This window comes from Microcaecilia unicolor, chromosome 1 (assembly GCF_901765095.1).
Source record: "Microcaecilia unicolor chromosome 1, aMicUni1.1, whole genome shotgun sequence".
NCBI lineage: Eukaryota > Metazoa > Chordata > Amphibia > Gymnophiona > Siphonopidae > Microcaecilia > Microcaecilia unicolor.
In genome coordinates this window covers 204,390,401-204,415,259 of record NC_044031.1, presented here as the reverse complement: position 1 = coordinate 204,415,259, position 24,859 = coordinate 204,390,401, and the positions used below count along the sequence as shown (strand labels likewise).

At 44.5% G+C, this 24,859-nt stretch overlaps 1 protein-coding gene across 1 annotated transcript in view; it reads right to left on the bottom strand.

The window, feature by feature from the left end:
• The window catches only part of LANCL2 (LanC like 2), a 161,215-nt gene that overhangs the window by 47,699 nt on the left and 88,657 nt on the right, over positions 1–24,859 (bottom strand). Inside the window, exon 5 of the mRNA XM_030207281.1 lies at positions 4,203–4,349. Within this exon, the coding sequence (XP_030063141.1) occupies positions 4,203–4,349 (147 nt within the window). The remainder of the gene's footprint in view (positions 1–4,202; positions 4,350–24,859) is intronic.

Here is a 24,859-nt window from a genome sequence, read left to right as displayed (position 1 = left end):
CACAAAAACAACAGGAAGCCCAGAAACTTAAATTTTCCTGCAGCGATTCACAGTCATAGGCCGACTCCATGACCATCTTTCTGCCACGTCCTGCTTTCTCTACTGCAGCTTCCCGTTTTGATGCTAAACAGGAAGTTGCAGTAGACAGGTCGGGAGGCAGCAGGAGGAAGAACACAGAGCTGGCCTGTGAATTGTGCTGACTGCAGGAAAATGTAAGTGACGCCACGGGGAGGAGGAATAGAATGGAGGAAAGAATTTGTTACCGCAGGAACAAGGCTTTTTACCGTTCCCACGGGGCGGTAAAAAGCTTTGTTCCCGCATCTGCAGTGATTCTAATCAAAGCGTGGCCCTTACCGTGAATTTACCATGGTATATCTGCAGTAACAGTAATCATGTCATTCTCTAGTCACAGAGCCATGTCTTAATTCATCTATTTGTGTTTTATCTCCTTTCATTAAACTCTCTTGAACTTCAACATCCCCACACCTAATTTTTGTTCTCAACTTTGTTGAAATATTTTGCTAGCCCTGATAGTATTACATAAAAGAACTTTGGAATATTGGTAGGCTCCCAGATAACAATGTACATGTATTTTTAAAACACATGAGGGTAAAATCTTTTCCGCTTATATAACAAGGTTTACATGCAGAAAAGATGTGTGGTACAGAATGACACGTGGAAAAAGTTGGTCCCCATCCCCACCCCTGTCTCTGTCCCCGCCCCGTCCCCATGGGCTCTGTCCTGATCTGCAGAAGCCTCAAACAATTACTATTTTATATTTAAATCTTTTTATTAAAGTATAAAAAGGAACAATATGCTGTGCAATTGTTGTATATAAATTACAAATAGAAAACAATAATAACAGCAAGCAGCTATAATAACCTTTCCTCACCACCACCTCTACCCTTCCAACCCAACAATAGCTAATTTCTACTACACCAATGAATCCTAATCCACCCTGTTAAATGTCCAGGGGTACAAAATACAACCTTTTCTGTATGCCCTAAAGGGGAGAAATATGCCCTATGAAGCACTGTTATGATTTTTTAATGTGTGGATGAATAAGAAGTCATCAACAATCTCAGGATTCAGTCTAGCTCTCCTGTCTTCCACAGTCCTTCCTGCAATAGAAGATGTCTTCTTAGAAGATGTGCTAGTAGCAGGATATACAGTATCCCCCATGCAAACTTTGCTAGCTGTGGCCTGTATGTTTGCTTGTTTTTCCAAAAAATCAAAATATTGTTGTCTGCATCGCTCAAACATAAATAACAATCCAGTTCATTAACAGGCTTCAAAGTAGAAAATGACAAGGGGACAAAGTTTGTCCCTGACCCTGTGGGCTCTGTCCCCATCCCTGCTGGATCTGTCCCCACCCCATCCCCCCAAGCTCTATCCCCATCCCATTCTCTAATGTGTGGCTAAATATGATGACAAGATTGTAAGTACTTATAAAACACACTGCATGTACAGTGGTGGAAATAAGTATTTGATCCCTTGCTGATTTTGTAAGTTTGCCCACTGACAAAGACATGAGCAGCCCATAATTGAAGGGTAGGTTATTGGTAACAGTGAGAGATAGCACATCACAAATTAAATCCGGAAAATCACATTGTGGAAAGTATATGAATTTATTTGCATTCTGCAGAGGGAAATAAGTATTTAATCCCTCTGGCAAACAAGACCTAATACTTGGTGGCAAACCCCTTGTTGGCAAGCACAGCGGTCAGACGTCTTCTGTAGTTGATGATGAGGTTTGCACACATGTCAGGAGGAATTTTGGTCCACTCCTCTTTGCAGATCATCTCTAAATCATTAAGAGTTCTGGGCTGTCGCTTGGCAACTCGCAGCTTCAGCTCCCTCCATAAGTTTTCAATGGGATTAAGGTCTGGTGACTGGCTAGGCCACTCCATGACCCTAATGTGCTTCTTCCTGAGCCACTCCTTTGTTGCCTTGGCTGTATGTTTTGGGTCATTGTCGTGCTGGAAGACCCAGCCACGACCCATTTTTAAGGCCCTGGCGGAGGGAAGGAGGTTGTCACTCAGAATTGTACGGTACATGGCCCCATCCATTCTCCCATTGATGCGGTGAAGTAGTCCTGTGCCCTTAGCAGAGAAACACCCCCAAAACATAACATTTCCACCTCCATGCTTGACAGTGGGGACGGTGTTCTTTGGGTCATAGGCAGCATTTCTCTTCCTCCAAACACGGCGAGTTGAGTTCATGCCAAAGAGCTCAATTTTTGTCTCATCTGACCACAGCACCTTCTCCCAATCACTCTCGGCATCATCCAGGTGTTCACTGGCAAACTTCAGACGGGCCGTCACATGTGCCTTCCGGAGCAGGGGGACCTTGCGGGCACTGCAGGATTGCAATCCGTTATGTCGTAATGTGTTACCAATGGTTTTCGTGGTGACAGTGGTCCCAGCTGCCTTGAGATCATTGACAAGTTCCCCCCTTGTAGTTGTAGGCTGATTTCTAACCTTCCTTATGATCAAGGATACCCACGCGGTGAGATTTTGCGTGGAGCCCCAGATCTTTGTCGATTGACAGTCATTTTGTACTTCTTCCATTTTCTTACTATGGCACCAACAGTTGTCTCCTTCTCGCCCAGCGTCTTACTGATGGTTTTGTAGCCCATTCCAGCCTTGTGCAGGTGTATGATCTTGTCCCTGACATCCTTAGACAGCTCCTTGCTCTTGGCCATTTTGTAGAGGTTACAGTCTGACTGATTCACTGAGTCTGTGGACAGGTGTCTTTCATACAGGTGACCATTGCCGACAGCTGTCTGTCATGCAGGTAACGAGTTGATTTGGAGCATCTACCTGGTCTGTAGGGGCCAGATCTCTTACTGGTTGGTGGGGGATCAAATACTTATTTCCCTCTGCAGAATGCAAATAAATTCATATACTTTCCACAATGTGATTTTCCGGATTTAATTTGTGATGTGCTATCTCTCACTGTTACCAATAACCTACCCTTCAATTATGGGCTGCTCATGTCTTTGTCAGTGGGCAAACTTACAAAATCAGCAAGGGATCAAATACTTATTTCCACCACTGTATGCATTCCTGGGGTAGAGGCTAGATGTACATGCCCATTTGATAAAACACCCAGGTACATTGTGATAAGGCAGGTAAATGTGATCGTAGACAACTATCATACTCAGAATCCCTTATGAGACTGAAAGAGAGGGGTGGTGGACCCAAAAACACAGAAGGGACTTCTCACATTAGCAAGAATGGGAGTAACTCCAGGAAAAGGGGGCCAGTTACTCCAGCAGAGGAAGCAGCAGTCAAGAAGTCCAATTTCCATGGTTGCAAAAGCAATATATAATTCCTCCCAGCTGTGAGGAAGAGAGGACAGATCTGAAAGCTCTCAGAAGTCAGGGAGGGGAGAATATCTGTTCAGAGCCAAACAAATCTATGGAGTATGTGGAGGAGGGAAAGAACCTGCCTCCAGAACTTCCTTGCTTAGAGGAGCAAGCCAACATGGAATGGGAAGATACAAAAGCAAACCTTTCCAGCACTTAAAGGCAGTTGTGGGAGGCCACAAGAGTTTTTTTTACTGTGAAGTGGGAGATGAACTGCCAGCCACCTCTGAAGTGCCGGAAGAAAGAAAGGTGATTGAATCACTGCTTTTTTCTTGTTTGAATTTAACTTTACTTGAGCTTTTGAACTGAACTTTACTTGAACTTTTGAACTGAATTGCGACTGAGTTTTGAAACTGGATTTGGATTGTGCTTTGTGGAACTGAGCCTGAATTACGTTTTTTTTTGAACGGAGAAAAAAAGGTGGTACTGCACTGGAACCCTGTGCACTGACCAGGACTTCCAGTTACAACCCCGGAGCGGAAGTGGAGGACCCCTTTACAATATGCATAGAGTAACACGCACATATTTATACCTTCTTTAGAGCAGGTGAAAATTTGTGCATTATTGGGGTGGTTCTGGGTGCCTATTTTATAAAAGGCACATGGGCGTCTATGTTGCCTTAAAAAATAAGAATAAATTTGACAATTTTTTTGGACATCACACATAGGCACCCTTTACAAAATTACCCTCATGATGTCACAGGTCAGGTCTCATCTGGCACTGTAATCAAGAAAGTCTTAGAGAAAACTGGAATCTAAACACATCCACTTGGACTGCAATAAAAAAGTACCAAGGTGCTATCTGGTATTCCTGAAATATACCCCTCACTCACCTGCATTAGCATATAGTAGATCCCAGCCATGCCATGAGCTGCTCCAACATACTGCTTCTTGTGCCACTGGTAGAGCAGAGGACAGCGTTCACTTTTGCGTTCTTCCCTTGACAGATTTTTACCCGATTCAATGATGGAATCCACAAGCTAGTGTTTAACAAAATGACAATGTTACTGTAAGAAATTAAAATTTCAGTGCCCCCTCAACGTTTTTCTCTTTTTATGAAGTTAAGGAAACTTAAGAAATTCTGAACAATAAAAAATAAAGTACAGTACAGTCTTGATTATCTGACCTAAATGGGACACACCAGTTGTCGGATAAGTGAAAAGGGTAATATGGAAAACAATAGTAACCCCTCAAACAATACATTAAAAAAAAAAAAGGCACAGAGTTCTTGATTTTAAAAATTCTCTTTCCAAAAAGGTTTTCTTTGTGAAAAGAGTAATATGGAAAACAATAGTAACCCCTCAAAAAAAAAATGCACAGAGTTCTTGATTTTTAAAAGTTCTCTTACCAAAAAGGTTTTCTTTAAACTGAAACAACTTAGAGCTGACGATGATGTCACCGGGGGGTCTGTCGGATATGCCGGATGGTCGGATTAGCAAAGATCGGAAAATCAAGACTGCATTGTATCAGTACTGTCAAATAATCTTTCATGCTGATCCAAATCTCAGAACAATTACCAGTTGGATTAATATGAAAATAATGGCTAATATCCTCATATACTGCTTACTGAACCTTCTCTTTGTCACCATAAGAAGAAAATAAGATGTACACAGACTTCATATTCTACTTTTGACTCACTTAAAGGAGGTCATGTTCAGTAAGTATTTTCTCCATTATATGCTCATGGCTAGTGCTTCTCAAATCTATTCTGGGGGTTGGGGGGGCACCAACCAGTCAGATTCTTAGTATATTCTCATGAATATGCATATAGTGGAGATCTGTGCACAAATCTATTTCATGCATATCAGTGAGGACAGCTGATGCTCCCCCGATAACAGGCTTGAACACTACTGTTCATGACAAAACAGGTCCCCCTGGAAGATCATTGTGCAAAGTTAATTTCCTTTTGGAAGACAAGTGAAGAAAGCATGGGTCATTGGATTCTTTCCTATGTGTGGGTGGTATATGGGCAATGTCTCCATCTCTCTGTGAGTCTCTAACCTAAAGGGGAGAGATGATCTGAATGGATGCTCCCCAAACATTCCATTGGTTTGGAAAGAGTAGTAAAGCAAAACAAAAAAAGTGTGATAATGTATCTAACCATTAGATGTCACTATCAATTTGAAAGATTTGAAACGATGCCTTTTTATTCTTTCCACCCCACCAGAAGTTGGAAAGAATTATATAAAAGGAGTCAAGAATGTCCATCTGGGGGAAAACAACTGTCAGAAATTTTAACTGGATGAAATTTGGCATGAGTGAAAACTGGTAAGAAGACACGAATATAAAGATGGGCTAACTCAGGCTACGGGTTCCAGAGAAATAAGCTGCCGCCACTTCCCCCCCCTCCCCCAAAACAACAACAACAACAAAAAAAGAAAAACAGCAGGGATGGAACTTGACATGCAGGAAAAACCAGTAAAAAGACACAATGGGGGCAATTCTATAATGGTGCTTACATTTAGGCATCCTGAGGGCAGAAGGTATGAGACTTTTCTATAATGGAACCTGGGCACCTAGGTTCGATCACAGAATACTAGCATAACCTAGCATTGGCACAGCTAATATTTAAGGTGCCTACACTTATACCAGTCATAGAGCTGACATAAGTGCAGGTGTCTAAACATTTTATTGAGTTTTTTTTAAGATTCGAGAGAACAATTTCAAACAGAATTGTACAACTTGAGTAGGTCAGCTATGGTACACAAAACTGAAACTTGGAAAGCATAGAATAATTACACACAGATTTACAATAGCAAAACCAAAGGAAAAGTTCAGTGCCATTCAACATGTGTTAAATTAAGAAGAGTAAACCATAACAAGTCTTCCCTATTACACTGCCCGAAGCCAACAGGACCAAACCAAACCAATCTAATCCTTCCTCCCTCGGCATCATTACATCCAGAACATAAAAATTCCTAAAAACCTAAAATACACCAGCCACATGTTTAACTGCGGACATTCACTGGCACTTATCCAGATAGTGTTGCTGAATATCTTCAATTAGTGCCTAAGCCGAAACCAGCTAATCTGTGGGTGGCCCAGAGAAGAGTCATCATGTATGTGATTAAGTGCCAATATTCCATGCTTAACCTTATAAAATACAGCCCTATCTTTATGCAGGTCACCTCACGTGGTTAAGTGCTGAATATTGCACTTAACTCCATAAGCATTAGCCAGCCACATATGCCCAGATATTCAATTCTGGTGAGTAGACATAGCCTGGCATTGAATAGCTTGTGACCAGAAATAAAATGTTGACCACCACTGGCTGAATATCAACCCCTTAGCTCATAGATGATCTGCCGCATACTTGCAAGTTCCCAAACTTTCCAAAACCATTCTACACTAAAAAGGAGCTCTATTCTTCTAAACCCTCGCAATTACACACCTCACAGCAAGCTTGTTTACTCTTTCTAAACATACAAGGACTAAGGGGCACACAATGAAGCTACTAAGTAGTAAATTTAAAACAAATCAGAGAAAATATTTCTTCACTCGACATGTACTTAAACTTGAATCCACTGCCAGAGAATGTGGTAAAAGCAGTTAGCTTAACAGGGTTTAAAAAGGTTTGGATAATTTCCTAAAAGTTCATAAGCCATTTTAAAGATGGACTTCGGATAATGCAGTGCTTATTTCTAGGATAAGCAGCATAAAATCTGTTTTGATTCTTTTTGTGTTCTTGACAGGTACCTGTGACCTGGATTGGCCACTGTTGGAAGCAGTTTACAGGGCTCAATGGACCTTCAGTCTGTTCTAGTATGGCAATGCTTATGTCCTTAAACAACAATCTATTTACTAGTTTTACATATTTGTATAGCACCATCCAGGCCAGGTCTTCCCCTAAAAGTATCAGTAGGCTGAAACAGGAAAGACAACCCAAAGAGCTAAGACAGAGTAGTCTGTACCTGTGCTCAAAAACTCAGAACACAGGGGCAATGCCACCAAATATGCCAAACAGACTACCTTAAACCCCATCTTCTGTCTTCACCTAGAGCAGTTCTCAACCCAGTCCTCAGGACATACCCAGCCACTCAGGATTATCCACAATAATGTGTGTAAGATAGTGGACATAGTACATGAAAATTTATCTCATGCATATTTATTGTGGGAATCATGAAAACTTGGCTCACTAGATGTGTCCAGAGAAGTGGGCTGAGAAACCCTGACCCAGAGTATTACCACATTGAGGTGTATATGGTGTAACTGGGGACTTAAGTAAAATTGACTGAAAAACCAAACATGCCACCTAAACCCTTACTCAAATCTGTTAAATGCCGGAAGAAGCACAGGACTAGAAAAGGTATATCAACGTGTTGTCTGCATCCTTTCCTATTACAATGACAAGGATATCAAATCTGTCTCTGATAGTTTCTGTCAACTGTTCAGTTGACAAAGCAAATAATATATTGGGGACAGAGTGCAACCCTGCTGAGTGCCCTTTCCAAGTGAGTGCCCTTTCCAAGAGGAAAGGCATCTGAGCACCCAGCTGTTGACTAACATAACTGCACAACTGAATGGATATAGAGCCTTCATACAACTAATAAAGTTGTTAACCAGATGAAATCTAGATATCACTTTGAACAGATATGGCCAAAGGATTTTCACCTTCTATGTAGTACCTGAGTGTTGAATGTGGTGCCCAATATTAACGAACCGCCTAATATCTTCCTTTTATGTCAGGAAAATATTTCTCAATTCAAAAGCAAAGAATTTTAGCAAACGTTTTATAATCAATATTAAGGATATGGGATGATAATTGGCACATAATGGGTCTCTGCCTTCTTTGGAGATTACAATTAGAGGCCTCGTAAAAGGACTGAGGGAGCTGACCCTGATGAAAGACCTAATTATATCTCTAAAGAAGCAGAACATAGCAACCAGACAATTCTGCTAGTAGACAGTTAGGTCTGGCTGCTTTATTGCACTTTTAAACTCTTTATTACATATTCTAAAAGGTTCATTATTCACTGTCTTGACCTCTTCACTCAGGCTCCCTTCCCTTAACCCCAGCTATTTCACAATATGAGCCTAATCTATTTGAAGTCTGGACACATAGCAGTTTTGATAATCAGAAGCAAAGATTTCAGCCATAGACTCTGAAGCAGATAAAGGAGCAGCCTTGGAATCTACTCTTTTTACTATTCTCTTTTTCAACTTTTCTACAGCTGCCACATATATAGGGCAAGTCTATAATTTAGGTGCTCACATTTATGCACCCCTTGCGCATGTTTAAGTCTAGAAAACACTTGAAGCTGTCAATGTTGAAAGTTGTGTTGGATCCTGTGTAGGCTTTTGGACAGTGCAATCCGTTTAAGTGAAAGGGTCTGGGACCAAAGAAATACATGCAGTTAACCGGAGCGTGCACTTAACCGTTGTGACCCAAAAAAGAAGCTTGACATCTGATAAACATATGTACAGTACTGTTTATTATACGTACAGTATACAGTCTCCGTTAACTGACGTTAGGCTTACTTGAAGTAATCAGTCATAGCAGGGGCGTATCTGAGATTCGGCGGTAGGGGGGGCAGGGGCTAGAGTGAGGAGTTTCTCATGAGGAACTTTATCAAAAGCCTTCTGAAAATCTAGATAAACTACATCAACCGGCTCACCTTTATCCACATGTTTATTCAAGCCTTCAAAGGAATGAAGCAAATTGGTGAGGCAAGACTTCCCTGGCTGAACCCATGCTGACTCTGTCCCATTAAACCATGCTTGTCTACGTGTTCTATAATTTTATAGTTTCCACTATTTTCCCGACACCGACATCAGGCTTACCGGTCTATAATTTCCTGAATCACCCCTAGAATCCTTTTAAAAAATTGGCTTCACATTGGTCACCCTCCAATCTTCAGGCACTAAGGATGATTTTAACAACAGGTTACATATTACTAACAGAAGACCAGCAATTTAATGCTTGAGTTCTCTGAGTACCCTTGGATGTATGCCATCCGGTCCAGGTGATTTACTACTCCTTAATTTGTCAATTTGGCTCAGTACATCTTCCAGGTTCACCGATATTTCTTTCATTTCCTCTGCATCATCACCCATGAAAACCATTTCCGGTACAGGCAGATCTCTTACATCTTCTTCCGTAAAGACAGAAGCAAAGAATTCATTGAGTTTCTCCGCTATGGCCTTGTCCTCCCTGAGCTTTGCTCCTTTGTGATCTAACAGTCCCATGGATTCCCTTGCAGGCTTTCTGCTTCTGATGTACCTGAAAAAGTTGTTATTGTGAGTTTCTCTTCATATTCTCTTTTAGTCTTCTTTATTAATGCTTTGCATCTGACTTGCCAGTGCCTATGTTGCTTCTTATTTTCTTCGTTTGGGTCCTTTTGGCCTCTTTTACTTCACCTTTTAACCATGCAGGCTGACGTTTTCTATTCTTTCCACCTTTGCAAATACGTGGAATGCATCTGGACTGGGCTTCCAAGATGATATTTTTGAATAACGTCCATGCCTGATTTAGTGTCCTGACCTTTGCAGCTGATCCTTTTAGTTTCTTTTTAACCATTTTCCTCATTTTATTAAAGCTGCCCTTTTGAAAATTAAATGCCGTTACAGTATATTTCTTTTGCGGGTTCATCCCAGATAGTAGCTCAAACTTGATCATGTTATGATCACTGTTTCCCATGGGACCCAACACCACCACCTCTCGTACTATACCCTGCACACCACCAAGAACCAGATCCAAAATGGCTCCCCCTCTTGCCAGTCCCTAGACCAGCTGCTCCAGGAAGCAGTTGTTTATTACATCTAGAAATTTTATCTCCCTGGCACTCACTAATGTAACATTTATCCAGTCAATATCGGGGTCATCCAAACTACTCATCTCCACCAGAGGTAAAATCAATGAGGCCATTTTCTGGTCTAACAGATTTCCTCATTATCATATCTCCTTCGATCAAATCCCACTGGGACACCAAAATGAAAGCCATACTAGACAAAATTGTTCCATTTACCACTAAAAGCGTCAAGACATTCAGAAATTCGCCATGGTTTACAGAGGAACTATCCATTCTAAAAAATGAATGTTGACACCTACAACAGCAATGGAGAAAGAGAGCAAAGATACTACTGACAAATCCAAATGGAAGTCAGCCTTCTGATGCTACAAAAAGCAGGTAGCTGACTCAAAATGCCAATACTATAGCAGTCTAATAGTCAAGATGATCTTGATAACAAAAAACTTTTCTTCTTAGTTAAAACATTAACTTCCACTAATAAGAATGAACATTCACAGAAAACATGTCCCACCACCCAAAGACCTAGCTGATCATTTCGCCAATAACAGCCTCCAAATTAGGTCCGAACTATCTAAAGATATACCAACAGAGGAAAACTTTAAGCCTGTCAGAGGAAAGTGACCAAAATCGTATAAGGTCTGTGCCAGAACCTATGAGAATAAATGTGAAGTCTATGTATACCCAGGAGGAGAGGAGGGACAGATGAGGCAAAAAAAGTAATCCCCTACGTTTTTTTGTAGTTTTCTAAGCAACCGCTCTGAATTTCAACAAGAAATTTTATGCACTTATTTAGTCATCATACTTATATCTATTAAACAACATTTAATTATCTTAAACTATGTTGATGTTACTGACCATTTTAGCATTACTATCTAGGGGTTTTTGCAGGTTAAAAATGTTCAAGCCAAAACACAGTAAAATAATGTCATTCAAACGGTACAATTAAAACTGTGTCAGAATTCTGCAGTCATGCTGACAATTTTTATTCACAGTGCTGAGCTTCCAGTTCTTGAGATGATGCAACCACTATTGCACTATTTCAAGCGAGCTGACTTTAACAAAATGGAAGAATACCTGAGGAAGGAGCTGATGGGCTGGGAGGACATACGAGAAGTGGAAGGACAGTGGTCCAGGCTAAAAGAAGTAATAAACAGGGCCACAGACCTTTATGTAAGGAGAGTAAATAAAAGCAAGAGAAAAAGGAAACCGATATGGTTCTCAAAGCAAGTGGCTGAGAAAATAAAGATTAAAGAGTTAGCGTTCCAGAAATATAGAAAATCTCAAGAGGAAGAACACGGGGAGGAATACCGGATGAAACTGAAAGAAGCCAAGAGAGAGGTACGTCTGGCGAAGGCGCAAGCGGAAGAACAAATGGCTAGAAATGTAAGGAGGGGAGACAAAAACTTCTTCAGGTATATTAGTGAAAGGAGAAAGACTATAAAGGGAATTGTGAGACTAAAAGATACAACAAAACACTATGTAGAAAATGATGAAGAAAAAGCCAATTTGCTAAATAGATACTTTTGTTCTGTTTTCACTGAAGAAAACCCTGGGGAAGGACCGAGAGGGACTGGCAAAAGTACACCTGAGAATGAGGTGCATAGAGCGCCGTTCATAGAAGAGAGTGTGTATAAACAACTTGGAAAGCTAAAGGTGGACAAAGCCATGGGGCCGGACGGGATCCACCCCAGAATACTGAGGGAGCTCAGAGAGGTTCTGGCAGGTCCTCTTAAAGACTTGTTTAATAAATCCTTGGAGACGGGAGAGGTTCCGAGGGATTGTAGAACGGCGGAGGTGGTCCCTCTTCACAAAAGTGGGGATAGGGAAGAAGCTGGAAACTACAGGCCGGTAAGCCTCACTTCGGTTATTGGAAAAGTAATGGAAGCCATGCTGAAGGAAAGGATAGTGAATTTCCTGGAAGCCAATAAGTTGCAAGATCCGAGACAACATGGTTTCACCAAAGGGAAATCGTGCCAAACGAATCTCATTGAATTCTTTGACTGGGTGACAGGAGAATTAAATCAAGGACGTGCTATGGACGTCATCTACTTAGATTTCAGCAAGGCTTTTGACACGGTTCCCCACAGGAGGCTCTTAAATAAACTAGACGGCCTGAAGATAGGACCCAAAGTGGTGAACTGGATTAGGAACTGGTTGACAGACAGACGCCAGAGGGTGGTGGTAAATGGAGTTCGCTCGGAGGAGGGAAAGGTGAGTAGTGGAGTGCCTCAGGGATCGGTGCTGGGGCCCATTCTGTTCAATATATTTGTGAGTGACATAGCCGAAGGGTTACAAAGTAAAGTTTGCCTTTTTGCGGATGACACCAAGATTTCCAACAGAGTGGACACCCCGGAGGGAGTGGAAAACATGAAAAAAGATCTGAAGAAGCTAGAAGAATGGTCTAACGTTTGGCAATTAAAATTCAATGCGAAGAAATGCAAAGTGATGCACTTAGGGAGTAGAAATCCAAGGGAGACGTATGTGTTAGGCGGGGAGAGTCTGATAGGCACGGACGGGGAGAGGGATCTTGGGGTGATAGTATCTGAGGACCTGAAGGCGACGAAACAGTGCGACAAGGCGGTGGCCGTAGCTAGAAGATTGCTAGGCTGTATAGAGAGAGGAGTGACCAGCAGAAGAAAGGAGGTTTTAATGCCCCTGTATAAGACATTGGTGAGGCCCCACCTGGAGTATTGTGTTCAGTTTTGGAGGCCGTATCTTGCGAAGGATGTTAAAAAAATGGAAGCGGTGCAAAGAAAAGCTACGAGGATGGTATGGGATTTACGTTCCAAGACGTATGAAGAGAGGCTTGCTGACCTGAACATGTACACCCTGGAGGAAAGGAGGAACAGGGGTGATATGATACAGACGTTCAAATATTTGAATGGTATTAATCCGCAAACAAATCTTTTCCGGAGATGGGAAGGCGGTAGAACGAGAGGACATGAAATGAGATTGAAGGGGGGCAGACTCAGGAAAGATGTTAGGAAGTATTTTTTCACGGAGAGGGTGGTGAACGCTTGGAATGCCCTCCCGAGGGAGGTGGTGGAGATGAAAACGGCAAGAGAGTTCAAACATGCATGGGATATGCATAGAGGAATCCTGTGCAGAAGGAATGGATCCTCAGAAGCATAGCTGAAATTGGGTGGCGGAGCAGGTGGGGGGAAGAGGGGGTGGTGGTTGGGAAGCAAGGATAGGGGAGGGCAGACTTATACGGTCTGTACCAGAGCCGGTGATGGGAGGCGGGACTGGTGGTTGGGAGGCGGGAAATACTGCTGGGCAGACTTATATGGTCTGTGCCTTGAAAAGGACAGGTACAAATTCAATTCAAGGTAAGGTATACACATATGAGTTTGTCTTGGGCAGACTGGATGGACCATGCAGGTCTTTTTCTGCCGTCATCTACTATGTTACTATGTTACTATTGCCTTTGCTCCAAAACCCCAAAACCTTGTTTATACAGTGTCTGAATTCTCATTTTGTTCACTACCGACATCTTGCCATGACTGCCATTCTGATCCAAAATGCTATTAAAAGAAATAATCTGTAAATTATATTATCAGATACACATTATTCAAATTCAAATTATTGTTTACAAAACTCTATGTCACTGTGACATCATTAACAGTATGCTGGTACCCAGTTTTGTTTTATTTTTTTCAAAATAATGGTAGTTTTACAGTGCAAACATTTTGAACGTTCACAAATTGTTGGGTGGTCATGCTAAAAAGTCTAACTTTGCCGTGTTTAAAGATAATTTCATTCCACTCAGCACATAAATGTAGACAGTAACAACAAATTAAGCTGTAAAATTGTATGTTGAAATTCCAAATGGTTGCTGAGAAACAGCAAACAAGAAAAAGAACTCTAGGGGGTTACTTTTTTTTTTTTTTTTTTACTTCACCGTGAAATTGTATTTTCTACTATTGTACATTTTAATTTTGATTGTATGATGTATTGTATTACGCTGTACTTCACTTTGAAATTATTTGGTATGGACAGATTATAAATGCTGAAATTGAATTAAATTTGGTTTTATAGATTTTTACCCTTGAATCTGCACATCAGTTTCCTATATGGTATCCACACTCAGGACATATCACTGCAATGCTAACAGAGGTTTTCCAGTGACAAAGATCAGACCAGCCATAACAGCCGACTGTGGAGGCCTAGCATCCCTAATACTGAGCCAGCTCCTTAATTGTCCAGGGAAGGGTAGTTTATATTGTTTGTTGCCCCAATCATTTTAGAATGTTGGTGCTTTAGCACTATTATTTACTGAGCTACGCAGTGGTAGAACTTAACTGGATGTACTGTAGCTTTCAGAAACTTCAAGTAATTATTTCTTAGGAGTAGCTCAGCAAACAGAAAGAACAAAGCAAGCTATTGGCCTGCCTCCTTTCCTAATGGTGTGCAATCAATATTAATTATTAATATATAAACCTTTTAACACATTATTGCAACATGTAGTCACTAAATTACTGCAAATGAACTGTAAAACTTATGCTACTCAGAAAACAACAAAATCAATATTTATTGATTTTCAGACAGATATTTCAGGGAACTTCCGTTATTTAAGACTAAGAAAGAAGAAATCTAACCTTCCTTCTCCCTGTGGAGTTATCTGAAAATCAGTTGAAGAAAACGAAAATTCATCTTCTATTTCTGAGAAAACTAGTTTTGTTGGCAGATGGCTTCTTGTGTATGATGCTTAGACAAACTGAACAGAAAGGGGACAATTTTAGAAAGTATTTTCCCAAGTCTAAAGCATATTTTACATAGTTAAAATGGCTCTTACAAAATCGCACAAGAGCATGCATATACAGCTATGCACACCCTTATATGTGTACAGTTCTGGCCCGCCCACTTTTATAACATCAGCAAGGGAAACCAATGGACGGGGTGCAACTTTGGCATCCAGGCTTCCCCTTGTGCCCTGTGTGGCTACATACAGCTAGCTACAGACCTACATGTACACCATGCGTAGGTGCTCATGAGGGCATAGTCTGGATGGATGGTGGTGGTGCTGGGGGGGGGGGGGGGGGGAGAGTTGTGATGTATATGTATTTCTGTGGGGGGGGGGGGGGGGGCATGCATAGCACACATCCACATATTTACACCTGCTTTAGAACAGGAGGAAACTGCATTTGTGCAGTGCTGGGGATAGTTCTATGTGCCTGTTTTATAAAAGGCAACACAGAAAATAAAAATAAGTACATAAGTATTGCCACATTGGGACAGACCAAAGGTCCATCAAGCCCAGCATCCTGTTTCCAATAGTGGCCAATCCAGGTCACAAAGACCTGGCAAGATCCCAAAAAAGTTCAATACGTTTTATGCTGCTTATCCCAGAAATAAGCCGTGGATTTTCCCAAGTCAATTTAATAATGGTCTATGGACTCTTCCTTTAGCAAGCCATCCAGACCTTTTATAAACCTCGCTAAGCTAACCACCTATACCACATTCTCTGGCAACGAATTCCAGAGTTTAATTACACGTTGAGTGCAGAAAAAAATTTGACCGATTCATTTTAAATTTACTACTTTGTAGCTTCATTGCATGCCCCCTAGTCCTAGTATTTTTGGAAACATTAAACAAACGATTCACGTCTACCTGCTCCACTCCACTCATTATTTTATAGACCTCTATCATATCTCCCCTCAGCCGTCTTTTTCCCCAGCTGAAGAGCCCTAGCCACTTCAGCCTTTCCTCATAGGGAAGGTGTCCCATCCCCTTTATCATTTTCGTCGCCCTTCTCTGCACCTTTTCTAATTCCACTATATCTTTTTTGAGATGCAGCGACCAGAATTGAACACAATATTCGAGGTGAGGTTGAACCATGGAGTGATACAAAGCCATTATAATGTCCTCACTTTTGTTTTCCATTCCCTTCCTAATAATACCTAACATTCTATTTGCTTTCTTAGCCGCAGCAGCAGCACACTGAGCAGAGGGTTTCAACGTATCATTAACGATGACGCGGAGATCCCTTTCTTGGTCGGTGACTCCCAACGTGGAACTTTGTATTACGTAGCTATAGTTCGGGTTCCTCTTTCCCACATGCACCACTTTGTACTTGCTCACATTAAACGTCATCTGCCATTTAAACGTCCTGTCTCCCAAGGTCCTCTTGTAATTTTTCAGAATCCTCTTGCGATTTAACTTTGAATAACTTTGTGTCGTCAGCAAATTTAATTACCTCACTAGTTACTCCCATCTCTAGATCATTTATAAATATATTAAAAAGCAGCGGTCCCAGCACAGACCCCTGGGGAACCCCACTATCTACCCTTCTCCATTGAGAATACTGACCATTTAACCCTACTCTCTAGTTTTCTATCCTTCAACCAGTTTTTAATCCACAGTAGGACACTACCTCCTAACCCATGACTCTCCAATTTCTTCTGGAGTCTTTCATGAGGTACTTTGTCAAACACCTTTTGAAAATATACAATATCAACCGGCTCACCTTTATCCACATGTTTTTTCACCCCTTCAAAGAAATGTAATAGATTGGTGAGGCAAGATTTCCCTTCACTAAATTCAACTGAGCTCCCAGGATGGTATTTTTGAACTGCATCCACGCCTGATGTAGATTTTTGACCCTCGCAGCTGCTCCTCTTTTTTTTTTCACCATTCTTCTCATTTTATCATAGTCTCCTTTTTGAAAGTTAAACGCTAACGTATTGGATTTCCTGTGTATACTTACTTCAAAGCTAATATCAACTCTGATCATATTATGATCACTGTTATCAAGCGGCCCCAGCACCAACACTTCCTGCACCAGATTAAGTGCTCTACTTAGGACTAGGTCTAGAATTTTTCCTTCTCTTGTCGGCTCCTGTACCAGCTGCTCCATAAAGCAGTCCTTGATTTCGTAAAGGAATTTTACCTCCCTAGCATGCCCTAATGTTACATTTACCCAGTCAATATCGGAGTAATTGAAATTACCCATTATTATCATGTTGCCCAGTTTGTTAGCTTCCCTAATTTCCGATAAAATTTCTACATCCGTCTGTTCATCCTGGCCAGGTGGATGGTAGTAAACTCCTATCACTATCCTTTTCCCCTTTACACATGGAATTTCAATCCATAGGGATTCCAAAATGTGTTTTGTGTCCTGCAGAATTTTCAATCTATTTGATTCAAGGCCCTCCTTAACATACAATGCTACCCCTCCACCAATTCGATCCACCCTATCACTACGATATAATTTGTACCCCGGTATGACAGTGTCCCACTGGTTATCCTCCTTCCATCAGGTCTCAGAGATGCCTATTGTATCTAAGTTTTCATTTAGTGCAATATATTCTAACTCTCCTATCTTATTTCTTAGGCTTCTGGCATTCACATATAGACATTTCAAACTATGTTTGTTGTTCCTATTTACATCATGCTCAGTACTTGACAGTATTCATTTGCAATCTTTTGTCTGATTTTTATTTATATTTAAGGATGCCTGGTCTACTATGGTCTCTTTTGAAACCTCACTATCGGGATACCCTATCTTCCCTATTTTGGTGATATCTTTAAAAGATACCTTATTCCAAACCATGAACTTTGAGCGACTGTTGGCCTTCCCCCAGGTTCTAGTTTAAAAGCTGCTCTATCTCCTTTTTAAATACCGATGCCAGCAGCCTGGTCCCACCCTGGTTAAGGTGGAGCCCATCCTTTCGGAATAGGCTCCCCCTTCCCTAGAATGTTGCCCAGTTCCTAACAAATCTAAAACCCTCCTCCCTGCACCATCGTTTCATCCACGCATTGAGACTCCAGAGCTCTGCTTTTCACTTGGGCCCTGCGCGTGGAATGGGTAGCACTTCATAAAATGCTACCCTAGAGGTTCTGGATTTGAGCTTTCTACCTAAAAGCCTAAATTTGGCTTCCAGAACCTCTCTCCCACATTTTCCTATGTCATTGGTACCCACATGTACCAAGACAGCCGACTCCTTGCCAGCACTATCTAAAATCCTATCTAGGTGACGCTTGAGGTCCACCACCTTTGCACCAGCCAGGCAAATGACCAGGCGATCCTCATGTCCACCAGCCACCCAGCTATCTACATGAAATGAGATAGAAATGAGAAGCTTATTAAACGTTGGTCTGGATGCTTGTTATTCATATTTCACCTTTTTTGGGAAGTTATTTTGAATCTGCCTTATAAAGTAAGCACTTTTTGAAAAATTTCTTAGGTAGTCAATCAGTTCAATATTTTTTGTGAAACTAAAGGGCTTTTAGTGGGGGATTTTTTTCCTTATTTGCAGTTCAGGCATTTTCTCTCGGCTCAGGCCTGGCTGAACTCTAACCCGGTGGGTAAGTAACAGTCTGATAATTTATGGTTAGCACTGAGGAGGTTTTTTACCAATATTTTCGGGGTTCTATTAACACAAAATTTTCCTTCATGTCCAAATGGGAGCAAGATTTTCAGATTACTTTTGGGTAGCAAGACTGGGACCAGATTTTTCAAGAAGTGACTCGAGAATCTATTTGTGTTTTAGAGCAAGAAAATGCATATAAAGTCTTAATTCAGTGGTATCTCACTCCCTCCCGTTTACATTTCATTTACCCTATGGTATCTGATCAGTGATGGCAATGCGGGAGGGAGGTGGGTACTTTTGTTCACATATAGTGGTCATGTACCTTATTGCAGGTGTTTTGGAGGGTTCTGGAACGGGAACTGACTACAGTATTGGGCAAGGTTTTTGTACTCTCTTCTCTGTCTATTGGGCACGGTATCTCATTGCGACCCACTAGAAGAAGTGCCTTGGACCTACAGTGCAAGATTGGCATTTGAAGGTGTCCCTTTAGGTGGAAACGGAGCGACTTACTACATTACGAAAAGGACTGTTTGATCAACATACTCAAGGCTGGTTGAGAATTGTGTCTTGAGTGGCAGATTTTGGGGATAGGGGGGTGGGTAGGGTAGAGAGCGATCAGTACATGTGCTGAAGGAACCACATCACGTGTTTAATATTTGTTGTTTTCTTTTGCTGGGGGGAGGGGGTGAATGGGAAGGGGAAGGTGAAATTAGATCTTACCTGCTAATTTTCTTTCCTCTAGACCCTCCAGACCGGTCAAGACGCGTGGGTTATGTCCTCCTACCAGCAGAGGGAGACTGAGAAACACTGAGCTTTGAATACTGTATATATAACCTGTGCAGTACATCCACTAGCCAGTATAACCCTGACAAAGCAGAGAAACCAAAACAGCAACTACAACTAACAACCCTGTACGTGGTCACTGCCAACTGGACACTTTCTTCATATCTTTCATTGTGCCCTTTTTATTGTGTGTGCTTCCACAGGTGGACTCTCAAACACGGTCACACCTAACCAGACTCAGACCAACAAAAGTCTGAAACATAGAAACCACACTCAACAGCTGCCAAGATAGAACAACAAATAGAGACCAGACCAAACAAAACCTCCTGGCCTAAAGTACAGACAGGGCGGGCCTTGACCGGTCTGGAGGGTCTAGAGGAAAGAAAATTAGCAGGTAAGATCTAATTTCACCTTCCTCTACGACCCTCCAGACCGGTCAAGACGCGTGGGAAGTACCAAAGCAGTAAACATCCTAAGGGCGGGAACCACGAAGGCCAGAGGTCAACACTGCAGCCCCAAAGCCTGCCTCGTCCTTGGCATGCACATCAATCCTGTAATGCTTAACAAACGAATGCAATGACGACCAAACCGCCGCTCGACAAATATCTAACGGCGGAATCATACTACTCTCCGCCCAGGAGGTCGCCATTCCCCTGGTAGAATGAGCCGAAAATTCCTTAGGGACCACGCGGCCCTTCAGCAAATACGCCGACGCAATTGACTCTTTCAACCACCTAGCTATTGTAGCTTTGGAAGCTGCCGCACCCTTTCTTGCACCACCATGGAGAACGAACAAGCGATCAGACAGTCTATAGTGCCGAGTTCTGGAGATATAACAGCGCAAGACTCTTCGCACATCTAACTTGGCCAGTCGACGCTGTTCCGCATCCCCCGCAGAATCACCCAAGACTGGCAAGGAAATAACTTGATTCACATGGAACTCTGAAACCACCTTGGGCACAAAGGACGGCACCGGGCGCAACGAAACCTTCTCCTTGGAAAAGGACAAAAAGGGTTCTCTACAAGACAAAGCCTGAAGTTCTGACACCCGCCGGGCTGAAGTAATAGCCACCAAGAACACAGTCTTTAGGGACAGATCCTTATCCGAAACAGAAACCAAGGGCTCAAACGGCGGCCTCACCAAAGCATCCAGTACGAGATTCAAATCCCACGGAGGCACCATCCGCCGCCGGGGCGGCCGCAGTAACTTAACACCCTTCAAAAATCGAACCACATCCGGACTAGAAGCTAACGACTTCCCCTGGATCTTTCCACGAAAACACGACAAAGCTGCCACCTGTACCTTCAAAGAAGACAAGGCCAGACCCCTGTCCATACCATCCTGCAAAAAACTCCAAGACATCTGTCACCGACGCTCGAAAGGGAAGAATTTGTCTACCCGCACACCAATGCTCAAATACTCTCCAGACCCGGACATACGCCAACGAAGTGGACTGCCTACGCGAACTCAACATCGTCTCGATAACTCTGGGCGAAAAACCTTTCTTCCTTAACCTGTGCCTCTCAAGAGCCAGGCCGTAAGCGAGAACCGAGCCGGATCCGGCATAACTATCGGTCCCTGACACAACACCACTGACTCTGACAACGGCAGAGGGTCCGCTACTGCCAACCGAACCAGATCTCCGTACCACGGCCGACGCGGCCAATTCGGGGCTACCAAAATCACTTGACCGTGATGCCGAGCAATGCGCTGAACCACTCGACCGACCAACGGCCATGGAGGAAACACATACAGCAACTCCTGCGGCCAAACCATCAGGAGCGCGTCTATGCCTTCCGCTCGCGGATCCCTCCGTCGACTGAAAAACCTCTGAACGTGAGTATTGCGGGCTGTTGCCATGAGATCCATCACGGGAAGTCCCCAGACCGACACAATGCGATTGAACACCGCCCGATGAAGCGCCCATTCTCCTGGGTCTAGAGCATGTCTGCTTAGGTAATCTGCCTCCACGTTGTCTACTCCAGCCACATGTGCCGCGGAGAGCGCTAGAAGATGAACCTCCGCCCACTGACACAACAGCGCCGCCTCCTCCGCGACCGCCTGACTCTTTGTGCCCCCCTGACGGTTGACATAAGCCACGGCGGTGGCGTTGTCGCAGAACACCCGGACTGCTTTCCGCAACAGCACACTCTGAAACGCCAGAAGCGCCAGTCGAATGGCCCGAGTTTCCAAACGATTGATGGACCACTGAGCTTCTACCTGGGACCAACGACCTTGAGCTACCTGACCGAGACAATGGGCCCCCCAGCCCTGAAGACTGGCGTCTGTGACGAGGACCACCCACTGTGGAGCCTCCAACGGCATTCCCGTGTCCAGATTTCCTGGGTTTAGCCACCACCGGAGACTGAGGCGTGGGCTTACCGGCAACTGAAGACGTACGTCCAACTCCTGCGACAGGGGTGACCACCGACTGAGAAGAGCTGACTGCAACTGCCGCATGTGCGCCCGGGCCCACGGAACTACCTCTATGGTGGCCGCCATCAACCCTAGGACTTGTAGATACTCCCGGGCCGTCGGAGCCGCCTCCGACAGGAACAGACGAATCTGACCCTGCAACTTGCAAATCCGAGGGCCCGGCAGGAAGACTCGACCGGTTCTGGTATCGAAACGAACTCCCAGATACTCCAGCGACTGCGACGGCACCAGGTGACTCTTGGCGAAGTTCACTACCCAGCCCAGAGCCTGAAGAAACTGCACCACCCGAGCAGTAGACACCTCGCTCTCCGACTGGGACTTGGCCCGAATCAACCAATCGTCCAGGTACGGGTGCACCAGAATACCCTGCTTCCGCAAGGCCGCCGCCACTACAACCATGATCTTGGAAAATGTCCGAGGAGCCGTTGCTAATCCGAAAGGCAGAGCACAAAACTGAAAATGCTTTCCTAAAACCGCAAAGCGCAGAAATCGCTGATGAGCGGCCCGAATGGGGATGTGCAAATAAGCCTCCGTCAAATCCAAAGACGTGAGAAACTCCCCTTCCTGCACCGCGACAATGACCGACCTCAATGTCTCCATGCGAAAAGAGGGAACTCTGAGAGCTGCATTGACCGCCTTCAGATCTAGTATAGGCCGAAAGGCATCCTCCTTCTTCGGGACCACAAAATAGATTGAATAGCAGCCCAAGCGGCGCTGAGCGGGGGGAACAGGGACCACCGCCCCCAGACTGATCAAACGAGCCAGAGTGTCCCGCACCGCTGCCCGCTTGAGCCTCGAATGACAAGGAGACTCCAGAAACCTTTCGGGAGGCGGGCCGTCGAACTCCAGAGCGTATCCGTCTCGCACCACCTCGAGAACCCAATGATCCGAAGTGATTTGGGCCCAGTCCTGGTAAAACAGACTCAGCCGAGCCCCTACCCGAACCAGAGCCTGGGCCCGCACACCTTCATTGCGAATTACGCCCCGACGCCTGTCCTCCTGCGGGAAAATCACGCCCTCCGCGCCGATTGCCCCGAAAGGACTGAGTGCGCTGAAAGAACCGACCTCTAAAGGGACCACTAGTCCTCCCGGGCCTATACCGGCGAGCCTCCTTAAACCGACCTCGGGAGGAAGTACCCCTGAAAGCCGCCTTAGGACGAAAATCCGGAAGGCGAGGGGCCTTGGTATCACTGAGCCCGCGCACCAACTTATCCAAATCCTCACCAAAAAGCATGGACCCCTTAAAAGGAAGCGAACAAAGCTTGGCTTTGGAAGCCGCATCTGCGACCCAACCTCGCAACCACAGTGCTCTACGTGCCCCCACCAGCATAGCCATATTCTTGGCCGAGGCACGGAGCAAATCATACAGCGCGTCCGACAAAAAGGACGATCCCATTTCCAATTTGGCTAATTCCTGCACACCGGAGGTCCCAACCTCCACTGAATCATCAAGCAGCTTCTCGGCCCATCGGAAACACGCCCGCGCAACCAGCCCCCCACAAACCGAGGCCTGCAGGGCCAGGGCCGACAAATCGAAACTCCGCTTGAGGAAGGACTCAAGCCTCCTATCCTGGGGATCCCGGAGAGCAGTCCCCCCGTCCACCGGAATAGCCGTGGCTTTTGTAACTGCTGTCACCACCGCATCTACTGTGGGTGCCTTAAAGGAATCTCTATCCTCCTGTGGGAGCGGGTACAGTCTAGACATTGCTTTAGACACTTTACAGGGAGAATCCGGCGAATGCCACTCTTGAAACACCATATCCCGGATGTCCTTATTCATGGGAAAAGACCTAGCCTGCCTCTGAATCCCCTTAACCAAGGGGTCCACCTGTCTAGCCTCCCCCAAAGCCGCTTCTGGCTGCTCAAACTTAAGGGTTGAAGAGACCTGCTCAATGAGCTCCGCAAGCTCCTCCCTGTGAAAAATCCGCACTACGGAGGGGTCCTCCCCAGGAACCACCAACTCCGGATCCTGAGGACCCTCAAACCCCTCAGGGTCCCCTACATCACTAAAAGCACCTTCAGAGCCTACAGGAGAGAATCCCTCCTCGTCGTCCCACTCAAAACGAGGCCTCTTAGACACTGCCGAACTAGGCCCCTCCCCTAAAGGAGTGGGTCCCGCCTTCCAGGCTTGATAGAGGGTCCAAACGAAATCCGGCGGAAAACCAACGCCTCCTGTACCCTCAGGCCCCCCTTTTGGAGCCGATCCGGGAGCAGCAGGGCCAAAAACAGCTGATTCCGCGGGACGCGCGGAATCCAAAATGGCGGCCGTTCCCGCCAAAACTAAATTCGCCGAAACCGTCCCTGCCGACGCTCCTGCCGCCCCCAACACCCCCGAACTCGCCGGGACCTCCGCGCTCAATACCGGGGGTGCCGCCATCGGCGAGGCCTGCTTCGGTTCGCCGCACAACCGGCACTGACCTCCCGGAGCTTCTACTCCTCGGCGCGAGCACGCGCGACAGCGAAGGAGTTTGCCTGCCATGACCCCGAAGCTCCCAACACGCTGTGCAAAACGGCGCCAAAAGAAACTTTTCACTCACCGCTTCCCCAGCACAAGCACTCGCACTGCTCTCACTCGCTACAAACAGGGAACGGACCTGCCGTCCGTTCCTATGCCGAAACAGCTTCAGATAGCTCTTAAAGAGACATCACCCAAATTTTGGCAGCTGAGAAGTGAGGGGCTCTCAAGGCTACAATATTAGAAAAGCAGCCGAGGCACAAAGCTGCCAGGGTCTCCAAGGAGAGCAGCACAGGGGGAGGGACCTGAACACAGGTGTGACACCCCAGGGGGGAAAAACTGGGCCCCACTGGACCCAGGGCCCCGAAGCACTTACTTTTTTTTTTTTTTTTTTTTTTTTTAAACCACGTACAGGGAATAGTGAAAACACATTAAATTTGGCAATCAGAGAATAAATCCCTTAACCGTATAATCCAGCTACCTCACCAGACTATTGAAGACTGCACAGGCTGTCCATCTACCTCTGCTGAGACTGAGAAAATACTGGCTAGTGGATGTACTGCACAGGTTATATATACAGTATTCAAAGCTCAGTGTTTCTCAGTCTCCCTCTGCTGGTAGGAGGACATAACCCACGCGTCTTGACCGGTCTGGAGGGTCGTAGAGGAAGGAGGGTTTACTAGGTTACACTGATTGTTTAGGTTTAAGGTCGCTTACTTTTCTTCATTGTTGTACTATGCATTTGGTTTGTTTT